This window comes from Molothrus aeneus, chromosome 5 (assembly GCF_037042795.1).
Source record: "Molothrus aeneus isolate 106 chromosome 5, BPBGC_Maene_1.0, whole genome shotgun sequence".
In the NCBI taxonomy this organism is placed as follows: Eukaryota; Metazoa; Chordata; class Aves; order Passeriformes; family Icteridae; genus Molothrus; species Molothrus aeneus.
Genome location: NC_089650.1, coordinates 21,639,018 through 21,655,598, shown reverse-complemented (window position 1 = coordinate 21,655,598; position 16,581 = coordinate 21,639,018). Strand labels below are relative to the sequence as shown.

At 42.1% G+C, this 16,581-nt stretch overlaps 1 protein-coding gene across 4 annotated transcripts; it reads left to right on the top strand.

Moving 5' to 3' along the window:
- The first annotated feature begins 37 nt into the window (after window positions 1–37).
- On the top strand, window positions 38–16,581 carry POLDIP3 (DNA polymerase delta interacting protein 3). Of its 4 annotated transcripts, none has more exons than XM_066550991.1 (9): window positions 38–155; window positions 3,415–3,802; window positions 6,020–6,094; window positions 7,933–8,028; window positions 9,844–10,026; window positions 10,877–10,954; window positions 11,546–11,675; window positions 12,865–12,931; window positions 13,268–16,581. In XM_066550991.1, exons 1-9 carry the CDS (start codon window positions 97–99, stop codon window positions 13,440–13,442), a joined length of 1,251 nt encoding a protein of 416 aa, XP_066407088.1. In that variant the 5' UTR covers window positions 38–96; the 3' UTR covers window positions 13,443–16,581. The 4 variants fall into 4 exon arrangements, with proteins under 4 accessions (XP_066407088.1, XP_066407087.1, XP_066407090.1 ...); XM_066550990.1 differs by having other exon boundaries at window positions 6,017–6,094; XM_066550993.1 differs by having other exon boundaries at window positions 78–162; window positions 6,017–6,094.

The window sequence follows — 16,581 nt, the reverse complement described above, 5'->3', positions numbered from 1 at the left end:
CCCGCCGTACTTCTGGGGGCGGGGCGAGGAGCGGAAATCGTGCGGTGTCACTTCCGGGACTCGCTCGCTGCGTCTCATCGTTGGGGCCACGACAAGATGGCGGACTTGTCTCTGGACGAGCTCATACGGAAACGCGGTGTGACGGTGAAGGGGAGGTGAGAGGTTGGCACGGCGACGCAGCGCCTCGGGCCGGCGGCCCCCGGCCGCTCTTCGAGTGTCCTTTCGGATGGCTCCGCTCCGGGGGCTACGGGCCGCAGCTGTCTTGGCGCGGCCCGGCCCTGCTCCCGCCCTCGCGTTCCCATTGGCTGAGCTGCGGGCCTGCGGGACCGCTCTGCCAGGCGATTGGCGGCGGCGGCCGTCACTCAGGGCCGAGGCGGGGGTCGGGCCCCCATCTCGGCCCCTGTGCCTGGCGCTGCCCCGGTGGGGCAGGAGCGCTCAGCGGCCCATCCCCTCTCGGTCTTTTTGGGACTCCTGGCGCCGTCCCTTGTCTCACTGAACCTTCCGACTTGCCTTTTGCTTGTCCCCGTCCATTAACCCAGCGCTGCTCCCTGTAACGGGGTGGGCGCCCCGAACCCCGCCGGTAGTCGGGCCGCAGGTGTTACCCAGGCGGTGCCCGCGGTGCCCGGTGCCCTCGCGCTCCCGGGCGCGGCTCGGTGCTTTGTGGGAGAGCCGTGGGAGGGCTGCTGCTGACTGGGGAGCCGTAACCGACCGGAGCCGCCGGGCACCCGCGCGGGCGGGGCTGCTGGGCTCGGGCCGCAGCGCTGCCCGGCTCTCGGAAGGTGCCGTCCCTCCGGCGTAGTTAGTGGGGCTCCGACCGATTGCTTGCAGTGGCTGAGAGGACGTGGAGCATGTTGCAGATCGGAGCTGCAAGGTCAGGTTATTTCTTTGCATGGAAGATGTCTCCAGTGTAGGCTGGGCCATTTACTTCCACAGTTGGCAGTTCTTACTTGGGTTCTCCTTCGGTAGCTTTTCATTTTCCCTTTTGCCATAGTCTCTTAATGCTTCTGAAGAACTTGTCCCCCATCTCTGTTAGCTCAATGTGCTCTTGTTGTGTTGGTTTGTTCCCTTCTGTTTTTTGTTTTGTTTTTTTTTAATTTATTAGTCTTCGTTTTTGACTCTGAATGTGTATACATTTACATGTCTAGAGTAATATTCCGAAAGTTATCTTCTAACATATACTACCAAAACATTCAAACATATTTAAATCCTAGTCTAGACAAAGCCTTGGCTTTGCACTTTCATTCGTGTTATCCTGCATATTTGGAAGAGTCTTAGTCTGCTGACTATGCCCCAAGTACCTCCTTTATCCCTTTTCAAATCCCTCCTTAACTCTCATTTCTTTCAGGAATTTTTCCTGCTTTTTTTTTTTGCTGAGCAATAATCCCTCTGCAGCACTGTAAGAATTGTTGTGCCCCACACTCTTCTTGTATGTTGTGTTGAGCTCACTTTATAAATTCCTGAGGTAGCAAACTTGGCTTTGTGAAGTCTGGATAAACTGAATAAAGTTAAATCATTACATCCATGCTATTCAGTAGTCTAGATGAAATAAAAGAAAAAATTTCACTAATAAAATGTGCTGGTCCATAACATATTCCAGCCAGAGCTTGGTATCCTGGAAAGTGAATTAGATTTTTGAGATCCGCTTTTATTTCAGGTGCTGTGGCACAAATAGCTAAGCAGTTAATGCTCTTGTAGGGTAAGCAGTTACCTGTGAAAGAGAGTTGCTTATTAGGGTAAAGACACCAGAAATGGTGTAATCTTCGGTTCAGTTTCTTAACCTATTTCGTTGGGTTTTGTTATCAACAGTCTTAACTAATTCTAGTTTAAATGTTGACACATACATTTCTGGTTTTACTCTGGCCTCTCTCATGAACCACTCATCCAGCCCTTTGCAGCACTCCAGCTGAATGCTTCCAACATGGCTAAATAAATGTTTTTTAAAATTGCAAGGAAAGTCTTGCTCTGTCTCTGTTGCTTTATGGTATTGTTACGTTCTTGTGTTCTGGGTTTATTTTCATAGATGGTCTTAATAATCCTCCTGTTTCTTCTAGCTGTTTTGCTTTGGCTGTAGGAGAGAGCAGCTATAGGACTCTTAGGTAATAAAATGGGATTCCAGTCCCAGCTTTCCAGACATTTAGACACAAGAATGAAAGAGGCAGAAGCAGAGGTTAAGTCTTTCATCTCTCAGTTGGTTGGGGTTTTTTTTAAAGATCTCTCCATTGAAAATACATGGCTGTAAATAATGTGAAGGTTGTGGAGTTAGATCAGGAAATACTAATATAAGGGTACATGAAGAATTGAAATAGCATCATAATTTGGTTTTGTGATACTAACCTTTTGATTATGACTACAAATTCCAGGTATCTACTTTTAGACTTTGTAATTCTGGACAACACATTTCTGAAAGCAGATTAACTTTGTAGCCCTATATTTTGACTTTTAAAAAGTCAACAGCAGGAATATTTTTTCTCTCTCTTTCTACTTTGTCTCTTTTTTTTTAATATGAAGAAACCCAGTGAAAAAGAAAAAACTTTAAAAATACTCATCAGAGGAACTCCATTAAGAAATTAGATAAAATTTTTTTGTTCTTTTGGCAGGTTTTGAAAAAGTATATCAGACCTGTAACAAGAAGGTAGTTCTAGCTTTCATCCTGTATTGTGCTGCTTTTTAGGAATACTTGTCTACAAGTACAAATGCTGTCATTTTTGTGGGCTGTTGTCTTTCTGTGCTCAGTATTGTAATAATGATATACTTAAAAAGTAAAGGCCATAAGTGCAGTAGTTCTTTTATTAGATTAAAGAAGAGGCAGTCACGTTAAAAAGTAATTTGACTAACGACTATTCTTGCTGGAAGCTAATCAACCTTGAAACTGGTGGCTTTGAACTAAGATTGTTACTGGTGCTTGTACATACTAAAATTTGAGTTGCTGTGCTCCCACAAATCTGAACTTGCTGCCCAGAATTCTTGAATTCATGTGTAGTTGCATGTTTCCTTCATATCAGGATGTATTAGTGAATTACGGAAGATGCTTTAGCAGACCTGTTCACTCCTAAAGCTGGAAAGTCTGTTCCTGTTCCTCTTTGTCTTCAAAGGTTGCCCCAAAGTATCTGAGTTGTTGAATTTTTTGTAAATGTAGTATGTACTTAGCACAGCTGAAGTCAGACCCTTTAGTTTGTAAATGTGAGCTGAAGGATGGATTTTGGAAATAAGTTCCTTAGCTGATTATGTAGGAAAAAAAATCCAGCATAAAAGAGCTTAGGAGTTCTACTGTTGTATTTGGATGTCCAACTGGAGTGGATTTTTGTGCAGTAATAACGAACTTTTGTTTGCAGCAACACAAATACTTTCATTGACACTGTATTGACACATAATGCCTGAAACTTTCTTTTTTTTTCTTTTTTTTCCCCCCCTCAGACTTAACACAAGGCCAGTGTTTGGAGGTGTAAGATCTCGCATTGGGATCCAGCAAAATCTTCTGAATAGACCATCACCAGCTGTGAGCTTCCAGCAGACTTTTGATGCCCGACAGAAGATAGGACTCACTGATGCCAGGCACAAACTGGGGATGAAAGATGCCCGAGAAAAACTGGTTCAAAAGGACGCTCGCTTCAAAATCAAAGGGAAGGTTCAGGATGCTCGGGAGATGTTGAATTCCCGTAAGCAGCAAAGTGTCGCTGCTGAAAAGGTGACCAAAGTGGTGGATGCCAGAGAAAAGATCAGCTTAAAAAGGAGCACTCCAGCTGCTATCAGCCCAGCTATGGGGACAGTAAATCCAGCCGTGAAAATCACCAAAACTATTCAAGTAGGTGAATGAGTCACCTCTGAGCCCCTCAGTTACTCTACAGCAGTGCAGTAGACATGATAATACTTCAGTATGTTCATATGGTTACAATAGAAGCAAGGATGATACAGTTCATTCCAGCCCATGGGGTGGGATTCTGATCCTTTTGTGTGTCCTTGCAGCTGCTTGGGACTTTTTGTAGAATCACACCTCTCATTTAAATTTTCGTTTTAATTTTGGGCCCAAAAAGACTAAGGGAGAGCTCCTGTCAGCATTAAAAGAGATGTCTTGAATGGTTAAGTAGTCTCTTTCCTGCCTGAATGCAAACAAAATTATGCAGATTTTTTGTCATTCTTATACTGCCCCTCTTTGCAAGTCTGATGTTGTGGATTGTCCTGTACAGATAACTGGTTTATCCTAGGGGTGGAATAGCAGTTTAGAATATGCAGCTGTGTTTGTATCTAAGAAAATTTAAAATTCAATGAGCCGTTCTACAATTTTCTCTTTTTATACTTGTCTGGTTTCCAGGGATTTGCCTGATCACATGAAGCATTCCTGCTGAGGTTCAAGATTTATTTCAATTGTATTATAATCAGTTGATCACCCTGACCTGCTGATTTCCTGGGCCAGTTTTCTGATTTCACTTTGCTGTGTGCGTGGCAACTTGATTCTTAGCCAGCTTCTCTGAGAAACTACTGCTCTTGAGCTGTGTCTGTTAGATACAATGTGTAGAGTCAGAAGAGAAATTTCCAGACTGTTGGGATTGTTGTTTGAGTGGTTTTGCTCCTTACCTCTACAAGCATGTAACTGAAGTTCCTAGTCTACCTCTTTCGTTTTCAGTCTCCCAAAAATCAGCAGTGTGCTCACTCATACCCAGGAATCTATTGTCACCACTTTGAAAGCCTAGATGAGTCTGCTTTCTGTTCAGCTGTGGGTTTTGCTGAAGAGAAACGTCAAACATGTTACTTCTGCAAATGGGCCTAGGAATTTTCCCACTAGTCTGCAGGTTTCCTGCCAGGCTGATGTAAGAAGGAGAAAGGGCTCTTCAGACAGTAAGAAGGGCTAGTGGCAGAGCAATAGAGCAGTCTGTTCAGCAGTTGTTAATTAGGAGGGTGATCAGTACTCTTGCTGTCCTTCTCAGCCAAATCACCAGCATCAGCCATGAGGAATTGAACATCTTCTACAAAGTTTCTAGGAGTTAAAGTAGTTTCTACTACTTTAACTTGGTGCAGTAGCTGTTTGTTCTGACCTGGTGTTTTGTGGGTTTTTGTTTGACTTGTTTTGACCAATAGTATTTTCTGTTTGCTAGACAACATAGTGCAAGGGAACATATATATTTATACATAGGGTATCATGGTGATTCAGAGTGTAGACAGAACCTTGCACATAAGCAATTATCTAAAAGATTTTTTAAATATTTGTACTGAAATTCCAAATTGCCCCTGACCCTCCTATCTTCCCAAACGTGGAAGTGGAATCAAACTAGTGTGTCTTGATTGAAGGTACGGCACACAGCTCTAAATGTGCTGTCCTGAGGTCTTGTTTATCATGAAGCAAGGAAAAATCTTTGAAACCAAAAAAATTACAGTAGGTCTGCTGGTGTTTCTGTAGGATGGCTATCCTTGTTTCTTTGATTAGCAGATTGAAACATGAGGTGCTATACTATAAGTTGCAGTCTAGAGAAAATGCTAATCTGAAGATTTTATTACCTGTGTGGACTATTTTTTCCCTGTTTCATGGTCTAATGGGCTGCACACTACCCTGTGCAGCATTTTATTCCACTACAGCTTATTCCAGCTTTAGTGCTAAGTGACAGTGAATACTTCTCCTTTTGCTTGATGGAGATATGCATGTTTAATTACCTATAGCATGAAAGAAGACACAATTCCTTTCTGACTTAGCCCATTCATGGTTTTGTATTGGCAGAAATGTAGATCTAATAGTCCTGATAGGACTGAAGTTAACTTCCCTTCCCAGCAATCTTGGACTAAACCCTAACTAATTTGAATCCATTTCTTCATGTGGTCTTAGATTTTAATTTAAGTGAAGCCATCTCATATTGAACATATCACAGGAAATACAGGTGTTACCCAGGAGCATGTTGTGGTAATATATTTCAAAGCAGGGAAGGTAAGTTTTATATAAGTGATCTCAGGGTATTCAGCTAAAGCTTTGATCTTCTGAACCTGATGGACTGTAATGCTTAATGCTTTGGTTCTTTATCTCTAACTGTAGCAGAAGGCTCCAGTTCCTGGACACTCTCATCCAGCAGGAATGAGGATCAATGTGGTGAACAACCATACACATAAACAGGTGTGTACCTGCTCTGTACTCTTTGTTACCTTTAACAGGGAAGAAAATCTGTCCATAAACATTGGCAGGTGCAAAGAAAACTCCTAAGTAGGAGAGACGAACATTTGAAAGTTCTCCATCAGCTTAGCTTCCGTGTCTTGTGTGGTTAGAATAGTTTCATGGTAATTGAGGTTTTCATTTAGTATCATTTCTCTTGATTCCTAGTGTTTTATCTGAATGAGATACAGGAATGAGAAGTAGATATTCCCAGTTTTATCTCTATGCAAGTGGTATATTTTTTCCCTAGAGGCTGACCTCTAGCTCTGATATTTTTGTATAAATTTCTTATGACATCACATCAGATCAAGTTGTTGGCTGTTTTGATTCACCATGCTGCCAGCCTCTTCAGAGAGAGGATGTGACTGTACATGGTCAGATGTGCTGCAGTGAGGTGGGAAGGGCCACTGCTGGAATCCTGATAGGGAGTGATGTTACCTAGTATTCTGATGTACTTCCAGAGTTCCCATAGCCCTTATCAAGCAGATTTTGAGAAAGACCTTAGGGTATTGTCTTTCTGGGATCAGTTTTAATGGATTTTGCCACAGCCCCCAGCCATTCAGCCACCCTACTACCTTGGGTGCTTTCAGAGAGGAATTGGATATTTTTATTACTTATATTATTGTGTGTGTATACACAAAGTATTGCATGAAATACCGGAAAACTGACATTTACAATATCATGTCAGGTGACTTTTTTGCCATGATTATCATAATTTTAGCTATTTGTGTATGTTACTTGTATGTTACCTTTATGCTGGCCTGCTACCATCACCTATCCCAGATGCTGTTGTTTAAGGAAGTGTCTTCATTATTCTGACCTTATCACTGTAAACGTGGAATCCATTTCATTTTGTCTCAAGCTCAAGTCCATTGTCCTGCTCCCTAGTGTTTTTTCCAGCTCTTTTATTTTCTGCACAATTCTCCTCTGTTCTCTGGCCATTTTCAGGTTTTATTCCTTCATAGCATTTCTGTCACTGGAACAACTTCCTTGTTTGTAAACCAGAATCTTGCTGACTAAGGACAACCCCACTGATTTTGCAAGCTCTCATTGCTAATCCCTCCAGTTTTCTTTACCTTTTTAGTGAATTAATGGGAAGCTGTTTGCAGTTGTGATTTCTTATGTTTTGGGCACTGCTATTTGTGTCTAGACTTTTTCTTAACGTTATTTAGAGTCAACGAAAAAAATGCTTGTGTAGGAGCTCACCTCAGTATTTTATGGCAAGGCTATGAGTGTTAAGCTGAACTGGAAAATGAATTATTCATTCAGTAAAGCTCTTAGTGCAGTGTTTTCTAGGGCCAGATGGATATGTCCTGTGGTAAGGAAAGCAGGCTATTCAAAAGGAATGTTCTGTTTAGATGTATTCAGCAGGCACTTGTTTAGTTGAAAAAAAACAATGAAAAACCCCAAACAAACAAAAAGAAACTCCACCTCACACCCCCAAACTAATTTAAAAATCACATGCACAGGTGTCAACTGTAAAGGTAGGAGGGTGCTAAAATATAAGACACTGAGGATCTATTCCAATAATGTAGCTTCAACAGTCCTAATGAGGTCCAGGAGAAGAGGGATCTGTATGTGATTTCAGTATATCTAGGGAAACAGTTTTACTGTGATGTTTTTGGAAAGAAAGTCCCATAGTTTTCATGCTGATGTTTTGACATGGACTTGTATACCTGAAACTAAAATGCAGTGTGAATGTTTATTAGCTGAAGATGGTTGAAGGCAGGAGAGAACTCCCTATTTTTGAAATGTCTCAATGAAGTCTGCCTGCATGTAAACTATTGCCTTCTTCACTTCAGGGTCTGTATGACACAGAAGATGATGAGGAAAGTGTCTCTCCCCTTCCTAGCAAACAGATGAAAATCACCACCACAAACAGTTTCCTGCACAACTCGGTAAGGGGTCATCTGGGCAGTCTCCACCATGCCGTGCTCACATTGCATGGACACAGAGACTGTGTCTTTACAGGACTTGCTTATCAGACAGTTCTTTTAAAGTCTGTAAATGAAGTTTTCTCCTCAAATATTTGGTCTTCACCCCACCCTTCCTTTGTGCCAATGCTTCTACTGTTATTTTTGGAACAAGAGTTCTTTTAGGGTAACTGGTTTTATGGGCTCTCAGCAGCTAGAATGTGTGTTTTCTGCCCTGCTGGCAGATTGTTGTATCCTGGCTCTTTCTTGTTGAGGAAGTGCATCGAACCGGTTTTGTTACTGTTTGAGTAAACCAGCAAAGGAAGCTTTCTGCTGCTGGAGACTGGGCATCAAAGCAGGAAATCTCTTGCCGTGCAAAAATCGTAGTAGGCATCTTGTTGGGGAGGACTGTTGCTCTAGAGAAGATGGAATTTCAGTACAGACAAATGTAAGGTCCTGCTTTTAGCATGGAATGGCCCTCTGCTGCTTAAACTGAGAACTGACTGGTGAAAGCAGCAGCAGCTCTGTAGGAAGGAGCCTAGGGGTTCTCCTGTGTGATCTGCTAAGAATGAGCGAGTGGTGCATCCTTCCAGAAACAAAGGCCAACTTTAGATAATTAATCAAGGAAGATAATTATTCCTGTTTGACATTTTGAGAATGTATCCAGAATTCTGCGCCTGTCTTGGGGCTCTGCAATACAAGAAAGACTTGACTGGAACCAGTTAACAGGGTGGTCAGAGGGCTGCACCATTTTATGCATGAGGAGAGTGTGAGAGAGTAGTGTCTCAAGTCTGAGAAGGCTATAGCAAGATCTACAGTGAGAGTGAGTCCACTCTCACTGCCTGGAAAAGTCAAAACCCAGGTTCTTTTCAGGAGTGATCACAGAGAGGACAAACCATTAAATCTGCTGCAGCAAAAGAAATTTTATTTGGTGAAATTCTCACAGTATTGATCAGCATCTGGCACAGGGACCAAGAGAGGTTGTGCAGTCATCATTCTTGAATATTCAGTGCTTAGCTGGATAAGGTCCTTGCCAGCCCTAATGTGTGCTTGAAGTTAACCCTGCTTCAGACGTGGGAGTTGGGCACAGGTTTGGGCTAAGTTATTCTCTGGTCTTGGAAAAGCAAATTCATGTGGTTTTACCATCATGCAGGCATTGTAGTACAGTGATTACCCCAGGAATTTATTTCCTTGTGTGGGTATTCAGAATGGAGCTTCTGGCTATTTGTGATTCTCAGATAATCTTATTAAGGTTTTTTGAGTGGGTTTGTTTTTTTTTCAGGGGTAAATTTGTTCTTTCCAGTGTTCACAGCAGCTTCCAAGCACAAGTTTTAGTCTGGCTTTAAATTCAGATATTTCAGCCTAAGTTCCATGTGTTTGTGTGCCCTACCTTGGTGATTCTGAGGAATTACTGCTGTTTGTTCTGTGGATTCTCAGTCTTACTGTTAATGAGCAATCTTTGTGAACTCTTTATAAAAGTACTTGAAAGTCTGCGGATGAAAGGAGCTTTTCAAATTCAGATCACATTGTTAAAGTTTGTTTATGAAAAGTATGAAACCAAAAAGTGCTTATAAGGGAAGTGCTCTTTCTGGATAAGCATACCTTTTTATGTTTATGCCCAGAAACCTGCACTGATTTTTTTTCTCTGAGCCTTTTGAAAGTCTCCAGCACTGTGTAGTGGTTTTGACACTGGGAAGGACATGCAGTGCATACTATTAATACTCTGGTGGTGGTGCTTGAAGAAAAGTGATGGGTTTTGTAGGCTGTAGCTCTGAGATACTTTCTTTTTTCTTCCTGTAGACTGGTCTGAGCAGCAATAAATTCTCTCTGTCCAAGACTGTTCCCCTGACTAAAGTGGTCCAGAATGATACATACACAGCTCCACCTGCAACTCTCCTTCCTATGCGGACAAAGGCCTTGGCAAACATGTCCCGGACCTTAGTGACAAAGGAAGTGCCTCCAAAAGAGCCAGCACCTGTTGAGGTGAGCTCAGGGAAGGGGAAAATGCTCTTTATAGAAGTCTCTGAAACATCTGAAACTTGTTCATTGGACATGTGAGCAGCTCATTTGTGCCTGCCTTTCATCATTAGTTCTGGGATGTCATCAAGGTTATTCTGATAACTGCAGTCCGTGTCCCAAGAATTTGAAACCTGTGTAAACATCCTTTCCCTGCACATGATCCTGGAGGAATCCCTATTATAGGGAGGTGTTAGTTGTTGTTTTATACACTCCTAGGTGGCTTTCATGTCCCTAGGAGTAGTGTTTTAACACTGTTTGATACATTGTATGTTGCATGTCCACTCCAGCTAGCAAGGAGAAAAAAGAGTTATTCCAAATGTACACGTTTTCATGTACACATGAGACCTCCCAGGCAATTTGTAGACAGCCTGCCTGGAATTGCTTTGCCAAACTGCCTGATGTTGGGTACAAGTAACCCACCAGGTGTTCCTAGGTGTGCTGAGTTCAGCATGCTCTTGAGAGGCTGGAGCTGTGTATTGGGCTTTGCTGGCTGGTGTAGAGTACAACAGAGACAGGCTATTAAAAGTGTGGACATGACCAGAGTACTGTGTATGCTGATTAAGTTAATGTTATTCTTGAGAATAAGAGTGAAAAGTTATTTCAGAGAAAAACTAGCATGGAAAAGAAGTTCCTTTTTGCTGTCAGATGAGCTGGGCTTTAGTAAACATTGATATTTCCCATTACTAGCTTTAGCTTTCTCCTTTGTGTGTGTGTACAGACATTCCCAGACATATCCTTAGAGACTTTTCATTGCTTTCTCTGCTGTGCTGTATTTTGTGCCATATTTCCGTGATGCATTTGTTTGTGTTGGCAGCTGGCGTTCAGTCCTTTGGAAGGCACAAAGATGACCGTAAATAATCTGCATCCTCGAGTCACAGAAGAAGATATTGTTGTGAGTGTTGCTTACTGCCAGACTGTGCATGAGTGACACTTCCTTTCTGTGTCCTACCTCTTCTGACAAATCACTTGATCTATGGTGAATGCAATGAAGAGGGGTGTGATGTGGGTTTGCTGTCCATGCAAAAACTTTGAGGGTTCCTGATTGTTTGGGACACTTTTTTTTTACAAAAAGTTTGTTTACACTTTTTTTTAAAAGTGTGTGCTTAACAACATGGGACAAAATCCCACAGAGTATTTTGAGATACCTGACATCACGTAGAAGAAGAGTTCACACCAAATGATTCTTCTACCCAAATTTATGCCCCTATCCAAATTATCTAGGGGCTTCCATTCTCACCGGGCTGAGAATGAATCTGGTCTTTGTGCCTGAAAAACATTACTGGGTACTGGCCTTGAACTTCCCTGCTCGTGTGCTCTCTATTACTAGTGCCAAGTACTTATACCATAACAAACACAGTAAGACAAGTGTCCAGATCCTGTCAGGTATTGAATAAGCAGGATGGGTGGTGTGATGAAGCTAGTAAACCCTTCTCATGCGGTGCCTTTGATGTGACTATGGTCGTGACTGACTCTCTGCCCTCAGGAGTTATTCTGTGTGTGTGGCGCTCTGAAGCGAGCCCGGCTGGTGCACCCTGGCGTGGCTGAGGTAGTATTTGTGAAGAAAGAAGATGCTATCACAGCATATAAGAAATACAACAACAGGTGTTTAGATGGTAAGTTTGATGCCAGAGTTGCATGTAGGATAAATAAATCAAGAATGGCTTTTCCACTTGAGTGGAAGGTTTAAAAGTATCTTAGATGTTAATATGCTAGCAAGAGAGAAATACCAGAAAATCAGTTCAAGAGCTAGAGAAGACAATTATTGCTGTGTAACTAGCTGAATATATGCACAGTTTATTTAAATGCAATTAAAAACCCCACCCACATTTTCCTAGAAAAAGAAGGTTGAGAACTGGAGGCAGGGTCCTGCTCTAACTTTCAGATGAAATTCCTTGTGTTTCTGATTTGGTACCAAGAGCTGGAAAGTTGTTGCAGTTGAGACAGACAATTCAAAGCAACACACTCCATTTTCAGAAGACTTCAAACTGTTTTTTATTATAGCATCCATGCTTTTTACACATTCTTACAAAACTCATAAGTTTACACTTTACTCATTGGTCACAAGAGGCAGAGTGCTTATTGGAATAGGCAGTTGCAGGTTTCTCTTATTTATCCTTCTTTCTTTCTTGGTTTCTATGTCAACGACCTTGGTGGAAAATTCTTTCAGGGGTAAACATGGATCCTCTTATCAAACATCTCTCTGGCTCACAGAAGTCGCTGTAAAATCTCTTCCACAGAAAGTCCTTAGGAAGGCTTTACCTGCTTACAGAGCTGCTTGCAAAGTACAAGTAAAACTAGTATTTGCGGTAGTTTCAGGGTATACTCAGAAACATTTTGAGTTGGACTTGTAAAATAGTATCAGATTCTCCACAAACTTTGAATAATGCAATTTTATATTTTAACCATGTTAAACTGAAATTATTGTTGAACTGTTAATTTTTAGCTGGAAATAGGTGCTTTTTCTTTCTTTAGGTGAATGACGTGTTATGGATGTCAGATGGGGAGCAGACAGCTAAGAATGGGAGATTCACTTGTGTCCCTGCTAAGGGCTTCATACTTGTGTCCCTGCTAAGGGCTTCATACTACTGTGTAACTCGTTAATTAGTATGATCCTTCATATGGTACTGAGTGTTACAGTGGCTCTTCTGTTGCTCTGATTCTGCAACAAAAGATTATCAGCTGTTTTTTCTCATGTTTTCCCAGCATGTTGATCTCTGTTGCTTGCACTGTTATGTGATGTTTCAAGGATCTTGCCTTACCCCACTTCTGATAGAATGAATTTTGTGTTTTGTTTTTATATAGGTCAACCAATGAAATGCAATCTTCATATGAATGGGAATGTCATCACCTCAGACCAGCCTATATTGCTGTAAGTGTCCTTCAGTGGGGAAAAGGTCCAAATGCTTTTGGAGGTTCTATTTTGAGAATTATTGTCCCTTGAATTTTCTTTCTCTCTCCTTCTGTGGCACAATGTGTTGAGTGGAGTGCAATGTAGCTTGACTACATAGTGTTCTCAGCCTTGAGGCTCAAAAATAATCTAAGATGAGGATATTTTCTTGTGAGAAAAGCATATTTAAAACCTTTATCTCTGATGTTGGTAAGGGGGAAGCACTGATAACAGTAAATGCAGACACAGTGTTAAAATTTATTTCTCATAAAGAGAGGTTAAATACTGCCTTTTAAATTCTTTTTTTTAATCCTCCAGCCGATTGAGTGATACCCCTTCAGTGAAGAAGGAAGGGGAACCACGCCGGTCAAGTGCAAGCGCGTCCTCAAATCCCCCAGCTGAAGTGGACCCTGAAACTATCTTGAAGGCACTCTTCAAATCCTCAGGGGTCTCTGCCTCTGTGCAGCCCACAGAATTCAAAATTAAACTCTGAGAGGGGGGGAGCAAGCAGTGGACTGGAAAACTCATATAAGCTGAGGGATGAGGAAAGTGCAGGAGTGCAGATGTTGTTTGCATTTGCCTGTCCTGAAATTTTTTGTTTTCTATGATCGCTACCTTACTGTACAATAGTGTTTCCTCTTGTGTGTGTACTTTCTGTTTTCATAGTTGGAGTTTTCTTCCATGATTTTTTTTCCCAAGAGAATAACCTTCCCCTTCTGCCAGTTATGTATTACCAAGCATATACCATGTAACTCCATCCTTTACTCCAAAGCCCCCAGTGGCCATTAAAAGTGCACATAGACTTTGAGGGAAGGAGTGGTGATCTCCTTCTGTTTTCTTCTGACTGACCTTTAACTCAAGGGTGCATCCCCTTGATTGTCCACAGGCAAAACACCACGTTGTTTCTGAAGTTGCTGCGCTGGGTACAAAGGCAGGCTGGGCTCCCTCCAGAAAGGACTTGTGTGCATTTGGTGGCATAACAACCATTCCTTCTGGCTGTTGGACGCTTTCCTGCTCAGCAGCTGGGACGTTGAGAAGGAGCAGGAGAAGCTGAGCTGCCCACAGTGTGCCAGCAGAGACATCAGGCAGGAGGGACGTGTGTGCGGGAGCGCCGGCCATTGTGCTGTGGGCAGGGCTGTTTCAACCCTGGTAGTGCTGGAGGGTTGTTCTGGCATTTGTACAAGGAATATATTTGCTCTGGAGAGTCAGGCTCAGTTGCTCTGCTCTTTCTGGACTTAAAAATTAAGAACCAGTTGTGTTCAGAGCTAGAAGAAACCCAGTTGTTTGACTCCCATTAGATTGTATTGCCTCCTCCTGCTGATGCACAGACATGAGTTTCTTCCTTGCCTTCTAACTCAGCCAGTCTCCTATAGAAAGGAATACCTGAGACCCTTTTCAGATCCTAATACACACAAAGTCGTGTGTCTGAGAACTTTGAGAGATGCTATTTGGGCATTGTTTGGCTGCTGTGCGGTTATGCTGCTGGATTTGGAGGACGATGGCTGCAGTGTGTGGCCTCAGGGAGAGGTTTAGGAGCAGCGGGCAGTTAGCGCTGTGTAAGGAGCACCGGAGAGCAGTGGCAAGTCCCGTGCAGGGCGGCGAGGACGTGGCGTGGGCCGGCGAGTGCGTGTGACAGGCCACTAGGTGGCACTTCCAGTTCTTCCCGTTGTTTGTACCGCATTGGCGCCTTGGGTGTTGAAAAGTCCCAGTAGCTCCACTCGTTTGTGTTTGTTCAGACTGTATTGGAAGAGAGGAAAGCTGAGAGCAACTTCCAGAACTGGGTTGGGGTTTGAACTTGATCCTACTAGCTGGGAGACTAACCTAATCCATTCTGTTCAGCTCTGCTGAGTAGCTCCTGTAAGTCCAGATTCTGTTTCTTGGACAACCCCATGTTTCTTTTGCTTTCTTGTTCTGTATGAACTACTTCTTCTATCTATCTTGTGCAGACCATTCCTTAATCTCACTGTGTCCCTTTTAGCCATGGAAATAATAAGGACTTGGCAGGACTTGTTTTTCTGGAGTACTCTCTTTGGTTTGAAGGGCAGTGACACCTTGATTGGTGGGGTGCTTCATGTGAACAGCAGATGTTGGTAGGGGAGGGGACCTAAGACAGCTATTGTTCTCCTTTTTTAGATTGCCCACCAAATACATGTGTTTCAATTAAAAAAAAAAAGGGGGAGGGAGGGGGAGGAAACATTAGGGATTGGAGAAGATAATGTATTACCTGTTTCTGAATAAAGGTTTGTTATACAGAGAGTGGATTCTAAGCCTTTTTAGATGCTGTGAAGCAACTAAAGATAAGTGGTGGTGTTCCAGTATTGAGTCAATCGCTCTTTCTAAGTGAATGTGGAAATTTCAAAACTGATAATGTGATGAAGAGCAAGAGGAGCTTATGGGTAAGAGAGCTGTTACTCATCCACCTTTTAGTCTGGATCATACAAATTAGCAGCTGACTCCTGCTAGTAAATTGAAGCCGTTTGTGTGCATGTAATTCCAATTCTCTTTTTACAGGAAAAAAAAAAAGTAGCCTTTGTTACTGACAGCCTAGTAATTTAAAAAGTAATTTTATAGCAAAAACAGCTCTGAGATCAAGGTGCCTGTTCTACGTGAAGTGGATGCTTTCATTACCAGCTAGACAGCTGTGTAAATGTGAAACATGTATTGGGAGTGCATCTCTTGCCTCTTGTGAAAGAATGGGGAGACTCAAGGATTTTTTAGATTAATAGATTCGTGTCCGTCTGAAAAGCCAAGTAACAAGATGCATTTTAACTTGCTGTTAAACTCTGCCTTGTGTTTAGGTTATCTGAGAGTTTATGATGACATTGACATACTTCCTTGGAAGAAATACTGTCTGCTCTGTTCCAAAGCTCTGTGATCTATGGCACCATATTCTTATTTTTTACAAATCAGTGAATTAAGTGGGTGTCCAAACACAATGTCTTGGTGTACACTGGTGTTCTGGTCTTGGTCAGCTCTTTAATGCACCATTGCATGGCTGCTTCCGCTGGGCACTGAAACAAGAGTAACTGTTTATTCCCGGTTCTTATCTGGCTATTCCCAGTCCTTTTCAGGTAGTTCACCTTGGTTCTCTAATTTCTCCTGGATATCCTGCAATTGTCATGCCAGTCATGATTTTGAACCTACCACCTTCTGTCTAGATTTATCATCATGCAACATGGTTATATTTTTGTGTTGTTTTGGGTTTTTTTTCCCTTCTGGGCTGGCAGAAATTATAAACTTGCATTTGAAATACTAATTGCCTGCACTCTGAATTCATGTGCATTAATTTAGACATTAAATTAAATGGCTGGCCAGGACAGGTGGTAGGTAATTTGTAATGGTGTTTCTTTTGTTTATTTTGGGTTTCTTTCTTTTATTTCAAAAATGTGAGGACTTCTGAAGTGATGCCACAATGTGCAAGTTTGGTATATTTTCATGGCTTTTGCATGTACCTTCCAATGATGATCACTAACTTGATATTTGGTTGGATCAATTCTCCATATCGTGTCATATTTTGTCACCTCCTACATTAGCCTTGCTTCAGTATTTTTAAAATGGTTCTGTCTTCCATTACAAGTTCGTCTGCAAAGGTTTTTTGAGTTATTTTAATTAACAAGAGTCTTTAAAAACAA